Here is a 17119-nt window from a genome sequence, read left to right as displayed (position 1 = left end):
TGTCTTTGTGCTAGAAGTTTAGACTTCTGGCTCTTAAGAATATACATCACTTTCCCAGCCGGTGTCACCCACCACTTCCTTCTCTTTTAGTCATCCTATTTTATCAAAGGTTCTAGCACAGATGCCATTTGCATTTCATTTTCCAGTGCCTATTCCTCCTCTTTCACCAGCCTTAATTCTTCATGAGATATCCATCCAGTACACAGTGACTGAAGAAGTAAACTGCAGGTGCCTAAGTTAGGAAACCTTCCTAGATTCTCAGTGAGATAAACAGGAAGTTTACCTGTCAAAACAATTCCAAATGCTTATGCTAGGCAGTAGGACTGTCCCACTCTGCTGTTCTAGCTTTCACCAAATCTCCTTATTAAGTTTCTTTCTTAAATGACAGTGCTGCGCAGTCTCCACTATAGAACGACTTTAATGTCCCCAATTTTAGGCTGCACAAACTCATATCTAAAATATTGAGCTCCACTGAGAATATTAATCTTTGCCCTGTGTCCTTTGTCTCCTTTCTTTTGGTTCTTATCTTCACTTGAAAGTTACACCTCCTTCTACACTGTATATTTTTAGGAGCTACAATTTAATTTTGCACGTATGGTGTGTTACTGTTTACCCAGTAGCATTGTGTTTTCTGTGCAGATGTTTTCTTAGAATCTCTCCCAATTTTTGTTCCACCCTAATCTTAATAGAAATGGTAAGGATTGCTTTTTCTAGCTGTAAGAAAGTTAAGGCCATTCAGAACAAATTTCTCCATGATAACACTGCTTCTGTGGACCTCAGTGCTTTTTACCCTTGATACTAATAAAAGCAGCTGTTTAATAAGTAACATTCCCACAGAATTCATTATGTGCTTGCCGAATGCAGTAAAACCTTTTCTTTATTATTTTTTTTCCTATTAGGGAAATAATTCCTGCTATGTAACCTGAAACTCTTAGGCCACACTGTTGCACTCATCCAAATATACAGCATTTTTTCATAATTAAAAAACCAAAAATTTTAGGGGGTTATCTCTATTACTTCTCTTTTTTTTTTTTCTATAGAGATACTTAGTAGTCAATCATGTTTTGAAAATGAGAGAAAACCTCCAGCAAAAGAAAAAGAATCCATTCTTGCTCTAAGCACTTTAACAACTAAGTGCATTTAAAAGTTAAATGTCTAAGTCTGAGATACCTCAGAATCGATGGAAGGAATTGGACACTTCTAGAATATAATGCATTTCAGTGTCTGATGAGAATTTAAGATAGCTGAAATGTCTAAGCATTTGGAGATAGTTCTTTCTGACTCAGAGTAGCTCAAGCTTGGATGTCTAACTTTCAGAAATCTGAACTTAGATGAATCTCACCCTAGAGGTCACTAAAACTCACTCCTTCTCCGCCCCCCAAACTGAAGGATTCTTGGCTTTTAGTCTAGTTTCTGGTCAGGATAACATTCAGACTATAATCTTTCTTAAATATCCACATTTCATTAAATTAATCAAATATAAAAACTCATTTTTTTCTCATTTTGTGTGTTCCATTTTAGATTGATTTGCTGAAGTTTTGAAGTCCTACATTTCCTAGCCTTTTTAGCGTGACCAATCTAGTACCGGTCTTCATGTGGGTTTGCTCTTCCCAGGCAGTTTCCATATGCCATCGTATACTTAAGAGCAGAACTCCTGTTAGTTGAAAACAGATATCTTTCTTCCAAAGGCAGTGAGTTCCATGTTATATGAGCTTGGATAATCTGACACATTTTAAATCTCACCCCTTTTTCCATCTCACCTGTGTTCTCTGGCAAGGTCCATTTCAAATATAGGCAACATCTCTGGAAGACTTTTAATTTCATTAAAAAGTGAGCTTTCAGCTCTGTAAGTCCATGTTATAAGATTTCTATTCAGAAATTCCAAGTTGGTCAGATCTATTCCTGGATCTTGCCATTTCATGACACTTCCTAGTTTATGACTGTCTACCTGCTGGTCAGCTTTTCAATTCTTTTCACTATTCCCTATTACAGGTTCCTCAAATTATCTCAAATATCTCTAGGAGGTTTCCAGATGATTTCTTAACTCCCATTTCTGTTCTCTGTATTTTCTGGACCTTCTTGGCCTTCTGTGCAGACCTCAATTACTCATTCATTGGCTCAATAGGATTCCATTTCAGTTTTGTTATTTTTTCCCCTTTGGGAGTAATTTCTTTTCCAGACAGTAGTTCGCCTTAGAGCAGAACACAAATATGAAGTTTTATGGATTTTGTTTGATTAGGCAAAAAAAAATCATGTTAGAGTGAGAATTTTTAAAGTGAAGCCCTAATTATTACCAAGAATATAAACTGTCATATATAACATAAATTTAAAAGAACCAAAAAACAAGAGACATGAGCAGTATTCATAGTTGTAAGCTTCTTTTATAGTCAACATTCTTTGCAAAGTTCTTTCACTTAGCTTTCCTCAAGATCATATATTTAGTGTTTCCTTTGATAATGTCCTTTGGTTTTCTTTTTTTCCAAAAGCAGATATACATATCTTTGAGCAACCTGATGTGGTGGGTGGTGTCCCTGCCCACGGCAGGGGGGTTGGAATTGGATGGTCTTTAAGGTCCCTTCCAGCCCAAGCCATTCTATGATTCTATGATCCCTACCAGACAATGGCAGTTTCTACTATATCAAACCTATAAATGTCCACTAGCTTGTGTAGTGCAGCAAACTGTTCAGAATGGCCATTCTTCTGAAGAGGCTGGTACCTTCTGAAGAGGCTGCTACTTCTGCTGGTACCTTCCCTTCTTTTTCTCTGACTCCGAAGCCATGCTTTCATGGTAAGATCAATAAGCAGAACAGTATTTAGGGTCCAATTCTCATAGACGCTCTTTGGTACTTCCTGATTCTGGAAGAAAACAATCATCCGATCCATAACATTTCAACAGTTTTTGCAATAGAAGAGAAACATGCAAGTTTAAAATATGTTAATGATAATCCTTCATTCTGGTTAGCGAAGCACCCATTAAAAATGTCAACACAAGATGGCAGTAAACAAGTGTAAAACATTTCATATAAACAGCAGAGGAAATGACACTATGGATAATAGTACCATAAAAAACTTCGGCAGAAGTATCTGTCAGATGAACCCATCTGAACAGTAAGTTAACATTTATGTGAGATCTTAGCCGTGTTCATCTAAGAAATTAATTTTATTAATTGATTCTTTGTCGTATTGATTAAATATTTAGATTGTTGAAGTTGCATAAATAAAACCTTGCCCACATGGTCAGCCTTGACAGATTCTGCATGTTCACTTCTGCTTTCATTTTTAGTTTTCAAAGCTGACACATAGTTATGAAAAGCTACGGTTACATCAGTTAAAACAAAAAAAATCTTCAAAGTAGAGGAAAATGTGAGGAAAGCCTAGAGACACCATTTGAATTGAGTAACTTAAACAAGAAATTGGAGGTAAGAATACTTTGTCATTATATTCTACTTTTAATATCCATTTAGAATTAATTTGTTGATTTCAGTCAAAACTTTAAATTTCTGCTTATTCTACAAAAGATATGAAATTTTCTTCAACTGGCAAGAAAAGGTGCATAGTTTGATATCCAGGTTTTGTTCCTTCACTCAAGTTTTAGTAATGTTTTTAGTAGCTTTATGAGTTAATAGATATAATTTGCTTCATAAATGTATCTACATACATAGATAAATTTTACTTCCTTCCTGATTAATATATTTAAACTGAACAATATCCATTGAGGCATGAGAGTTTTTACATATGCAGGATATTGTCACATGATACCTACCATTAATTTAGGTTTGTAGCCTTCGAGACAACTTTGATTGTGTAGGGCTAGATAGAAAAAGGATTTAGGATTGAAAAATTGCTTGTTATACACATATCTTGTCAGCACCTATGTACCTGAGGCAATCCACAGCCTAGGTCTCTGTATCTGATTTCCCTAGGTCACACATTAGGAAGGATAAGGCACTTAAAAATACAGTCCACAGAATCCAATATACTGAGTGAGGGACTAGATAATATGTGATGCTGAGGATAGGATTCAGTTACATTCCCTATCCATCCAGACACAGAAGGGATTTTAGGACTTATTCTTGGATACAAGAAGACACTGATCTCTGGTCAGAATTCCCAGCCATGACTTGTCATAGTTTGAGTTTACGTTGTGATCTGTGGAATAATCAAATATTTACTGGGCCAATAGGAGAATTAGCTGGCACAGAGAAATGGCATGTATAGGCTGTGCCTCTATATGGTGGCTTCTCCTTAAATACTCATGGGTACATTCACTGGCTCAGAAACTTGGATCCAGTCTCACCTCTGATAACTGAGCAATCTAATCTCTAGCTGTACTAATTTTCCTTTCTTCTTTCTTATCCAATATATTGTCTAATATCCTATGCAAAGTGAAACTTCAAAAGGAGGAATTCCAGAGCCTGATGAAAATTAGTATATAGTTTATTATGTAGAAAAATAACCTGGGAAGACTCTGGTTCAGATTCTGTTTGAAGAGATTTTGGAAGATTATTAAACCGAGTCTTCCCCATTTTAGGAGAACAGTCTAACCACTAGTCTCATGTCGCGTAGAAGGATCAGAAAAAAAATAAATTCTCTGGCTATCCTTTGCAGAGAGCACGATGAAGTACTGTGTGCTTCAAGCATTTACTACACTATGTCCTGTAGGGAAAGTAAGCAGAGGAAACTGGTGGAAACAGCGTGAGCTAGTTACCTAGCTGTTAAGCATTGTGAAGACTTAGAGGCTCATGATTTAGATTTATGTAAATTTATGCTGTAGATAGTTTAAATACTTAGAGAACTTCTCAATAAAAAAAAAAAAAAAAAGATCTAATAGATTTTAAGTACTTTCATAATACTTAAGCTGCAGTTAAGCAGGATTTTAAGATCTATATTTTGAACTTGCCTATCTTCTCTGTTACGCTGTAGGATATAGGACACATAAATGTTGATGCCTCTTCCACATGGAAGAGTCCTTGTCATCAGAAAATCTGCTAGGCCTTGGACTTCAGCATAGCTGCCAACATGTGCTACTACAAGAATAATAAATGGGTTATACATCCATTGTTGACTAAATATATCGCTACTGTGAAACTGTCTGATCCAGCTAATTTGAGAATGACCTTATTCAAGATTGAAATGTGAAAATAATGTAACACAGTGCTATCATTTGATTAATTATGCAGTATGAAAAATGAGTGCTTGGAATATATACAGCAAAGTCTAGTATTCAGGAAATAATTACGGTGCTGAAAATATACTAAGCTCAGCAGTGCTTTAGTAAGGCCTTGAATCTGCAGTCCTCATTTAGTAGTCTTTTTGTATCACATTTTGCTAAAAGGGGAAGATTTTAGTTGGTTTAAAATACCAAAGCAGATATTAGGAAAGCTAAGACTTGTATTAATGTATGTTAGAAAGCATTTGATTTTATTTCATTTGCAAAGAAATTCTTATTTTTTAAAATTCAAGGAATATGCCAATTTTGGCATAATTATAAAAACTCATCTACCTTTTGGGGACCAACAATTCCATTGTGAAAAAGGAAATTTTTATAAAAGCTTATAAAACAGTATACTTTTATTTTGGTAATTCTTCATGCAAACAAAAAGTTCAACAACTTTAGTAATTGTGGAGTTCTACTTATTTGGTAGGATACTGCCTTTAAATACCAGTCATGAACATACAAGGTCTGATATGATATAAAAGGAAATTCAGATATAGTGTAAATAGGAATATAAATAAAAATACAAGACCTGATATACTAGAATTTGTTAAACAAGTTTTTATTTAAACTAGGTGAACTTAGGTGAAAAATTTGGAACCTGAAGCAGCAATTGAAAAGAGAGCAAGAAGTAAAATTTATTCACTGTAGCTGCTGCCCTCCTTGTTCAAGAAAAAGAACAAAAAAGAAGGCACTCAAAACATTTGCCTGAATATTAAGGGTTTGATCAATGCTGATTATTCTACTTTACTTTAAACTCACAGGAACTACCCTCCAATAAAATTGGTTGTTTACTGTCACAACTCTAAGATCTACCCTAATTTTAAGTGACTTGAAATATTTTATCATTTCTATTCAATGATTATGTTTACCACTCAAATTTTTCAGATTAACAGCCCTTAAGACAATTTTTTTCTGGTGAGGGTGGCTGGCGGCTGGATGGCTTTTTTCATATAATTGTTCTTTTTATCTTCTTTCCAAGATTATGGAAAGACTATGTATTAACTATAAAACTGCATTTTTCTTAGAACCATACAAGTTACAAAATTATTTAGATTAAGGAAAAGAAGTAATTCTCCCTCTATTCAGTAACTTTGTTTTGCTGTCTTTCAGGAATTTAAAACAAAATCAAGAGAATGGGATAAGAAAGGGACAATCTGCCAAAATCATCTCATTTATTTAGATGCTCAGCAAAAATTATTGTCTGAGAAATGTAATTTATTTCAGGTAAAATAAGAAGCTTTAGAAGGAAGATGAGAATTAAACGAGCTGTTAGTTCAGCTAGTATTATTTAAAACTTATTTTTAAAGATTTAAACACTACTAAGCTTATAGTGAATATCAAAAATTAATATGGATACATTGTTTTAAGGCAAATCCATACTGAAAGATCTATTGATACATAAAGTTATTTTTATTTTATTTTTCTCATTTAATGTGAATAAATATCATGATGAAAATTAGAATATTTCTGATAAAGATAACTGCAAAATGCAATGCACATTCCTTTTTACTTTTTCAAGTATACTGTGGGCATGCTTTTGTCTTCTATGCTATCTATTAATATACAATTAATTGCGATGACAAGTTATTGATAAGTATCTTACAAAGTAAGCAGTACACGCCACTACTATGTTGGCTGAAATATAAATTTCCCTCAAATCTAAGGTATCCCTCACTTTTTGAAGATCATAAATAAACAGTATAATTTATACAGAAATTTGAATTCCTATGTGCTGCTCCAAAATCACACTTGGAAATGTTTGTTGGATCACTTATCCCTTTTTGATCATATTTTTCGGCTTTCAAGTTACCATTCAAGTTACCATGGCTGGCTTTGTGATCCTTTTTAACTTGCTAATTTGCCTATTACTTTTTTTTTTTTTACATTGCCTATTGATCTAGCGTATTTTTATTTTTTTAATTCCTTCCATTCCAGAACAAAATATTGATTTCATGGTGTCTTGATAACATATCCTGCTCTGAAAAAAAATCAAGAAATAACTAAAAAAATAATAGGTCTACAAGACAGCTCAGTAATGAAGTACAGGGAAGCCAATTACGTTGCTGACTGGTAATCCTCTTTTCCACTGGGGCTAAGCTCATTGGATCTTAATCTAGTGAAACACTTTCTTAATGATTCATATGAGACTCTTTACCCATATTCAGCATTTCCAAGGATGACAGTTACGTTTCATTTACAGATGCTGAAAGCACTATATTGCAATTATTGAACTTTCATACAAATGTGTGAAAAAAAAGCAAGGCTTTGACTAGACAAATCTACTGACTGATGTATGTGGAGGTGATTATATAATTAGACGGGTCAAAATAGATTGCACAAGATGATCACATCTTTCTTTCAAAGCTCACATGACTGTCATCAGTGAACTTTCTTTGAAGACAGCTTTCATTGTAACTGCAACATCACACTGGCTAGTTTATTAATTACAAAGCTGAGGGAGTGTTTCAAAAGCATTAATTTGTCCTGTGTCTTTGCCCCAGATTCCTTTTCTGTGAGGTTTTTGATTTCCAGATGGAGACTTGCACTTTTTTTTGCAGGATGCTTTGACATTATGGTATGTCAAACTCCATAATTTAGATTTCGGGGGACCTTAATTTATTATCTGTATAAATTAAAATTACCTGCCAATTTCTTTAGGCTTTTTATTTAATATGCAGCCAGTGGCCACTTCTACTTATGTGTTCAGCCAACACAAATTATGAGAACTTAGTGAAATCAAGAGAGTCTAAAGAATGCTTTTTTGCAGTCCCAAATAAAGTATTTGTAGCATGACTACTTATGTTTAATGCAAGTTTTCTTGCTCAACTTGATCTCTGCACATGATATGTGTTTTGTAGGTTTTATTTTGTCATCATTTTTCAGCTAATTCTCAGTCTTCTGAAAGATTACTGCTACTGTGTCCCAGTAGGAGGATCCATATGGGTTTTTTAAACAGTTACTGTAGGTATTTTGGTTCTTCACAATGCCCATGAATTCACAAATACCACCAAGACCAATTTTCTAAAGTTTTGTTTTTAGGACTCTTTAATCAGTACAAGAAACTGAATGGAGTTTGTGACTGCTTCCAGAGATGCCAAATGTGCAAATGATTTTTCCACAAGATTAACGATAATGATATCAAGGAAGTACAGTTACTGTAGTAACTGAGCTGTTTATACATAAACTATGTACTACTAGCCTTCTAGTCAAAGGTTAATACCAATCCTGAGGCACATACACACAACTCCTACTGAGTTCACTGTATCAAAGAGCAACATTTCTCCCAAAAATTTTTATAGTTAACTGCTTTGAGTTAGGTCATCGTAATCACCCTTTTACATTTGGGGCTAATTAATATTAAGTGCTAGGAAAAATCACGACAGAGGAGAAAAATTCTTGAAAGTCTGCAACCTCGTAAGTTTCTGAAACATTCTCATTGAAGGTAAGGAACTTGAGACTCAAGGAAGATGATATCCTTTTGAGAAGTAATGCAAACTGTTATAATGGTGCCATCTTTTCTGAGAAAAACCTGGTGAAAAAGATGAAAATAGCTTCATGATTTTAGTAGCAATGGATTGACCATAACAATATAGATGTAATTATTTAATTTCATTTAAAGGGTTTTATTGCTTTATAGAAGCAGACCAAGAGTTATCAATTCCAGATAAGCAATAAGAAACAGAATCAAGAAGAGGTAATTACATATGGCCATCCTGGAAGTGAAAAGGATGAGTTAATTACTGAAAAGCCAAAGGCAGCTGTGAATGAAATAACAATATACAGGAACAGACTACAAGAGGAAAATCTGAAACTCCAGGAGGATCTAAAAATGTTCCAAAAACAGTACCAGGTAATGATAGTTTTTCTTTTCTATAACTACTGTAGTATAAATGTTGGACCATTAATTACTTACAAGTATACTTTCAAAAGTGGTACTGGGATGCCTATATAAAAGGTATGTACATGCATCGTATATAAATTTTTTGCAGGAGCACAGAACGAGCTGTGAACAGTAAATTTTTATTAAGTAATACATGAAAACAAAAATGTTTGATATATGGTAGCACATTTTATTCATATCTGTTTATCTAGATTTTTATACCTTTCCTATCCCTGTAGCAGACAGAGAGTGAATTTTTTAATTCACTTGGCTCCTTGTATAAAAATTACTTCTATAAAATTTCCTTATCTGGTTACCTCTTTTTGTACAAACTGTCCTGTACCTACTAAATATTTATATTCAAAAGTCTATGGTATACTTTATTGCTGCAAGAATATTTTTCAGTGCAATGAATTTCTAAGTTGCCAGGCATGTGAAGACCCATCAGTTTTTATCTTATCTCTAGTTGTTTTTTTGTTGTTTTTTTTTCAACTGATATATGAAGACAGCTATTTGGGCCTCTTCTTTTGTTCATAATCTATGAATTCTGTCAAGATTGAGATAATACAAGATCTCTTCAGACTTTTTTATTAGTGAAGTTTGAAACAGATCCGGAATAAGATTCTCATTTCTATATTTTTCTGGTCACATACCTCTGCTTATTTATTTAAGCACTTCAATATTCAGTAATACATAAAGAGAACTATAGTGACTTTAACTCTTTCTCTGGAAAGATAATCTATTTCTCTTAATAGACAACCTTACTGAGTTTTAACTTCAGTTGCAATATGCTTTACCGTAGTTAACATATACGTGGTGGAGATTATTTTCAGGTGTTGTCAGAACAACCAAGTTTTGCACACATGATGTTTATACATTTAATTCACACATTAGTTCACTGAGTCATTTGCTTGCATGCAAGTTATCGGTATGCAAGCAAAAAAATCTGAGGCTGTTAAAAAGGTTCCAATTAACAGTAGCAGGATTAAATATATTTAGAGTGGAACAAAACGTGGAGAATGGAGCAGGGGGGTAGATGTCGTAGAGATTACATTTAGAGAGTAGATGGCATCGTCTGTGATGTAGCCTTCTTTAAGAAAATCTTCAAGCAACAGGATTTTTGGAATTGTGTGAACAGAATGTAAAGATGTTTTAATTGGAAGTGAAGCTAGGTAACGCTATTGGCTAAAGAGCAGAAAGGTACAGAATAACTGTGGTGTTCTTGTGAGATAACTGCTGTGTTAGTTAGAAAAGCTGCATTTGCAAACAGCTGCAGAAGGGGACATTGTTGTAAAGTTTATATATGGTGAAAATAATGTCAGTATGAGCTAAGTGCTAACAGTTAAGAGAAAATATTTTTTTAGGAATGTCTGTATGAGAAAGGAGGAAGTGCAGGGCCTGTCGTCAGCCAGAAGGAGTAAGCAGGTTTGCGTGAAGGAATGCTGGGTGAAAGTTGAGGATAGTTGGACCTGATGTGGATGAAAGAGGGAGAAGTAGATGGGCATCTTGGTGGGGAGAAGGCTGGTTGCAATGCCTCACGTCTTCTATGCCTGCAACTATTTCATGTGTGCTTCTACCTATTTCTCTCATACTATTGATTAGCAAGACAGAAGTGATAAAGTGAAATGTATGGAAGACCAGTTTGCTGGCTCTGCAGAAAATACAAACTTACAAAGATTCAAACTGAAACTACAGAGTATTTCTTTACCGTGTGAATTGTCTGACAAACTTGATTGCAGCCATGCATGAGAGGCAGCTTGAGAACATCACACAAAACTCTCAGAAAGTCTGCATTAAGTCAGTGGACACTAATTTATATAGAAATACAGCATATGATGGTATTAAAAAGGTTGAACAGTGTTGAGTACAATTAGAACAGGAGCTGATCTCAAAAATTTTGAGACTTCCTTTTGATATCGAACATGGCAATCTAGTTAAGGAAAAATGTTCACAGAAGAAAAGAGAACATTTGGTAATCTTTTCAACTTGAAACAGTCTCTGAAAATGTAATATTTTGTTGGATATTTTCTAAACAAAACCTTATCTTTTCTGGTTCAAAATTAATTTTAATTTCGGTATTTTAACAAAATGCAATAGATATTTCTGAAAATAATAAATGGTACATGTCTAATTGATTTTTTGAAGTGAGATGTGAAACTCTTGACCTGAAATTCTGTTTCAATTATTATTGCTGCTACTGCTGTGGCTGCTGTTATTCCTGGTACTATTGTAATTCATAGAAGAAAATACAATTTATGTAAATATGCATGTTGACTGCAGCCTGCCACACATGATTCAACTTCCACCACACAGTTGTGCAGCATTTCCCTTATCTACCACATAATCAAATCAGAGATGTACACACACCCCCCCCTAAAAATTTATATATTATAAACTAATTGTGGCTGTCTCTTGAATGTTAATGTCATTAAAGTGATCATAAGGAAGTTTCTGCGGAGAATTTTAACAGTTTATTACACTTTATTTCACTAGAATATGGCCACACTTCAACTTCTGAGTTTAAAAAGCTCTCTCAGCCTTAATTTAACAGAGGATGTGATGACTGAATCTGTATTTGCAGCCCCTAAAGAAAAAAAAAAAACAAAGTTTCATATCTGTTTTCAGCAGCCCTTTCAGCCACAGGAAAACCACAGGCTTCTTGGGAGGAAGGTCATTCTAATATGAGACTCTAAGGGAAATAAACCTTTGAAGTTCCTTGCTTGTGGAGTCATTTCTGGATTTCACTTTTTAGAGTTGTCTTTTGTTTAAAAGGTTTAAAAGACTTATTTTTGCTTTTAAACATGGAAACTGTATTAAAATAAAATGAAGAAATTATGATAAATACTAGTTTTTAATGTAACAATTTTAAAGGCAAAGGATCAGCATACTTGGAAAATCCTTTTAACTGGAACATGCTTTTGGATCTTGGGTGGGAGAAAATAAATGTTCTCTGGGTATTGTTATTGCAAGAATCTGATTATTGTTGCCACTTTTGTTATTTGGCAGTTATAGCTCTAATTTCTTATCTTTAGTATGATTTTAGTATATTTTTTGGTAATTGCTGTAGGAAAGTAGATTTTATGATGTCAAATATAACGTGACAGACAACTTGATGATAGATCATCAGTCAGAAATGAAAAGTAAACTAGAGATGAGATTTGTGGAGTCCCTAAGAAAAATATTTTTATGATTGTGTGAAAATTTGGTGATGTTCATCTACCCAGGCAATTACCTCCATGGAGATAGAACATGGAGATAGAATTGTTTTGGAGATGATTGAGCGCACACCTTATGCATACTTATACATATGTACGTAAGTCTACAGGTATCTGCTCCAAACTTCCAGCCAACGTTTAATGAAGATGTGCACCTAATCCTGCCTTTCTATAGCTTTGTAGTTTCATGCTTTTAAAATTGGAAACGCTGTTATCAAAATGCAATATAAAAGTTACTTACAGCACTAATTCTTACATACGAAGCATGTTCAAGGGTGTGGAAGCTGTTTAATCAAGCAAACTATGTATTTTAGATGTATTTTGTGTGATAAAGAGCTTCTAAGTGGTGTCTCCTATGACAGTTTCAGAGACATGCATCGGAACTAAAGAATGTTCAGTATCTGGTTTTTAGATGGCGTTTCTGGAGAAAGTAGCTGACGTGGAAGCAATACCTTCCTCAGAAATAAAGCTCAGAATACAAGCATTTATATCCTTTCATACACATTACACAGGTGTCAGAAATGATGCATTAAAGTACAGCATTTTGAGTTACTACTCTCTCATTTGCCTATTTGTGTATTTGTTTGCTTCTTTAGAACATGGAGGCCAGCTTTTTAGAAATGAGAAAAGAGCTGCAGTCACGCGATGCTCTCTGGAGAAGGATACATCTGGAATGCCAACAATTGCATACAGAATTATTGAAAATCAGAGAAATGCAGGAAATTCAAATAAAGTACGTGTGCTAAAGACAATGTTTAAATTAACAAGTACTACTAAGCTAATAACTTTCTTTCTTGCCTTTGATTTAAATTAAGTCTGTTGAAAAAGATAGTTGGGATTCAAATGTCAGACTATTAAACAATTTTTGAATGAACATTTTCATATATGACGACTAAAGGCAGTATGTGCATTCTCTGTTAAAAGGCTTTTATGTTGCATAGATCTTTGCAAATCAATGTATTTAACCTATTTTATTTATATGCTTAAATTGCCTTTCTATTTCTTGGCATTAAAACACTTTGGAAATCGTGCAATTAAGATTCTTCCTAATCTTCTATGAGTAAAATGTTCATCGTGTTATGGTTTATCTAATCTACCATAACTATCTTAGAACACATGAAATACTAACCGACAAGAAATTTCAGGGTTCTTTCTGCACGCGCTTCCCTGGTCCTTAATCTCTAGAAATCTCCCAAGATCCAACCTGGTTTAGGCCAAATCTCGTGTTTTTTGTTTTGGTTTGATTTGATTTTTTCATCCCCAAACAAGTTCCCAGTTTTACACTGAGGAGAAGATATTTTAAGTTAAAGGTTATTACACATTGTGCTTATTTCATATTTTGTTTGCTTCTTGTTTGAAGACATCAGTCATCTTCTGTGCAACTTACTGAGCAACTAGAAAATAAAAATTCAGACTTATTACTAGTGGCACAAAGTCAAGAAAGCCAACAAGAAGTGCTAAACAAGGTATGTCATATTGTTAAGTATTTCCAGGTCTTACACTGCAGTCTAGGATTTAAAAAAAAAAAAAAAAAAGAGATCAAAGTATTGACCTTGGACATGTGCAAAAGAGAGCAAGAGGATAAATTGAGGGTTTAGGAGAGTATGGAGTTTTCATACGTGGACAAAGTTTTCATATATGGTTGCATTCCTGGAGGTAATTGTATAGCTGTGCAATTGGTATTCTGACTCTGCGCACTAACAACTGAGGTTACTACTTTGTGAAAGTAATGGAAAAGCCCAGGCCTAAGTATTACTGTGATTAGGTAATACCTTACAAGTAATAAGTCCTCCAAGGCTATGGGTAGTTAATAGGCTGTAGGAGGTAAGTAGCAGTTTGTCGTTGGTCTCAGACATAAGACGCTAACAGATCAAGCAATAAAATTACTATGGCTGGTACCCACACAAAGCTAAACATAATCAGTCATCTGCTGCACAATCCAGGGCAGTGCTTCTTTGTTTGAATTTTGCATCATATTGCACTGCATGTTTCCAAACTGCTGTGTGCAAGCAGTTGTGGCATGGCGCTGTGGAATGACATATGGCTTGGCTGGTTAACACTTTGAGGAAGAGGGTGCCCAAAACTCCCCTTACAGACACGCTGTGTTTTTTTGCTGAGTAGCAATGTAAGCAGACACATCTGGAATTGAATGCAGCTGACTTGGATGCTGCAGCAATTTTGGCATGATAATCACGATCTAGCCCTCAGATTTTTTGCATCTGTATCTATTTGTTTACAATTCTAGTATTTCTGTGTAGTTTTCATAAATAAATATGAAATGCCATCTGTTACTGATTATGTACAGTACTGTGAAGAATTATTAAAATGCATTCGAAGGTATTTTTGCTGTTTTTAATAGTTATGTTTCTTACATAATATGAAAATCTATCAGTACTAAATTTTCGGTTCTTAGTTGAAAGATTATGAAAACAATCTTTGAGTTGATTCTTTGAAGAACCCTTTACATAGGAGATAATGCAGAAATCTTGACCTTAAATTTTATATATAATGGCAGAAAAATTCTCATAAAGTGGTTTACCATATATATTCTCCTATTTCTATCATAGTTTCTCATTAAAAGGCCTCTAGATTGATTTATTTATATTGCTCTGGAGTTAATTTCGGTTTAAGACATGTTTAATGCAGCCTAAATTAACTTTGGAGCAATATAAATAAATCATACTTAGGTTTAGTGAAAAGATATTTCCTTGGATTTTCTTTGTCATAATTTCCAATTCTTGAAATTAACATTATTATTATTGCATTCTTTTAAAATTTTAATATAAATATTTTATATTCTGTTCATTTCTAATGCTAAATTAGCAAATGAGAAGGGTTAGAAAAGATGTAAAAATAAATAAGACTGTGCACTGCCTCATGAAGACATTTTATTATAAAATCTCAAAAATGTCTGACTTGGTTAGAAGAGTTGGTGTCTTGGAAGCAGACTGTAAAAAAGTCAGTAGTAGGTGGTTAGCGATTCAGTCATATTTACTGCACAACATTTTTTCTTATTGAAACATATTTGCTACAGATAAGAAACCATCTTTATCGAGAGGAGCAGTCCCATCGCTCTGAGCAGGAAAGAACAAGGACAGAAATCTCTGACCTGACAGAAGAGCTTCATCAGAAGGAGATCACTATAGCAACTATCATGGAGAAAGCTAGTCTTCTGGAAAGACAGTTAAAAATGGAGTTACAGATAAAAGACAAATTGTTAGCAAAACAACAGGTATGCAAGCAGGCAAAACCAGCCTAGGCCGTTTTACTCCACACTATTGATGATGACATACATTATCTGTTAAAAAAGACATTACTTTTCTTTCTGTAGTTTTCATCTTCATCAGCAGTGATGTAGTAGTATTTATTAAATAGTACAGTCAAATATTGTAGCAGCCAAATTGATGCTGGAACAATAAAGCACCACTAAATGTCAACTGTACATCTAAGTTGCAAATCACCCTGACCATCAATTGTAGTCACCATTTTAACATGCAAAAGATCTCAAAAATTTCAAGTTTGTTGTTATTGTATGTACTTTATCATTAGAATCATTTGTTACATTATCTGGAATATTTCATAATTTTTAAGCTTTTTTTTAAAAGCTTTTTAAAGAATATTACAAATATGCTCAGAAAAGCGTGGCAATTTGAAAGCTGAAAACTGTAAAATACTAATTTTTTGAAATAGTAGTTTTCATTTTTTAAAGGAAATGTTCTATCTCCATTACTTAAGTTTGTAAACCAAAAGAACCTTGATATTTATCAAGGGTATAAAGGTATCTCTAAGTTTTCAGAGAGGTTTGGTACATATGAAAAACTGTGATTGACATAATACTTTACTTTTGACAATAGGAAAGTTAGTGTTTGGGAAAATGTGACGCTGCTGTGTGGCACTCTTTACCGGGCCATATGCTAGATGGTATCATTAAAAGAGTGAATGTGGTTCCTAGGCTTCATGACTAGGGTTTCAAACAGTTTCAGTGGTCTGCAAGGTCTGTCCCTCTTGGTATTTTGTAACTGTATGTCTAGTCCCTTGTTTTCCTAACTGATTATTTCTTTCAAAAAAGTAAATAAAACTGGCAGCAGATCATTTGTATGTCTATCATAGATAGTTTAAGATAGTTTAATATTTCTTTCTGGTTTAATATTGATATATTTTAAAAAAAGTTTCTAATGGGTTCATAATTACTTATGTATACTTTGCAAAATTAAACTTATCATACCTGTAGTCAGTATTTTTTCAAATTATCAGTAATATTCATATGTCTAACTAAGAACTTAATCTTCTTCTAGTTGTTGGATTTCAGGTACAAAGTTATCAAATCTGAAAACACACATCTAAAAGAGATGATGGAAAATCTCGAGCGCAAAAGTTGCATGGTAATTTTTGCTTTTTTAATTTATGCAAAAGGAAGAACAGTTACTTATACTTACTGTAATGGAGATTGAGATCATGGCAGATTTAGAAGTTTCTGGTTCGTGTAAAATAAATAAAAATAAACTGTATGACATAGTCAAAGACAGGTGGTATTCATGCACTGCCTGAAGATGGGTATAGCTAGGAATAATTTTTAACTTGTAGTAAGCTAGAAGTAAACTAGACTTTTCAGCTATTTTGTCTAGATACCAAAAAATTCTTGGAGCCTATTTTTTGTAACTGACCGCTTATTTCAGAAAATATCTATTTTTAAACAGTTGTCGTTTTCACAGTTACAAAAATATGTCTGTTTTTACTATTTTCCCCTTTTGTTCATCTGGCACTTAAATAATGGTGTAAAAAAAAAAAAAACTGACACAACACTTT

General features: G+C 33.8%; 1 protein-coding gene across 1 annotated transcript in view; it reads left to right on the top strand.

Annotated features, from left to right (window-relative positions):
• Window positions 1-17119, top strand: part of DEUP1 (deuterosome assembly protein 1) — a 42636-nt gene that overhangs the window by 12052 nt on the left and 13465 nt on the right. Inside the window, 8 exon segments of the mRNA XM_040570514.1 lie at window positions 3284-3343; window positions 3345-3419; window positions 6329-6442; window positions 8856-9068; window positions 12910-13046; window positions 13674-13779; window positions 15348-15545; window positions 16609-16695. Of these exon segments, the coding sequence (XP_040426448.1) occupies window positions 3284-3343; window positions 3345-3419; window positions 6329-6442; window positions 8856-9068; window positions 12910-13046; window positions 13674-13779; window positions 15348-15545; window positions 16609-16695 (990 nt within the window).

This window comes from Cygnus olor, chromosome 1, assembly GCF_009769625.2.
Source record: "Cygnus olor isolate bCygOlo1 chromosome 1, bCygOlo1.pri.v2, whole genome shotgun sequence".
Lineage (NCBI taxonomy): Eukaryota > Metazoa > Chordata > Aves > Anseriformes > Anatidae > Cygnus > Cygnus olor.
This window is presented reverse-complemented; position numbering and strand designations above follow the sequence as displayed.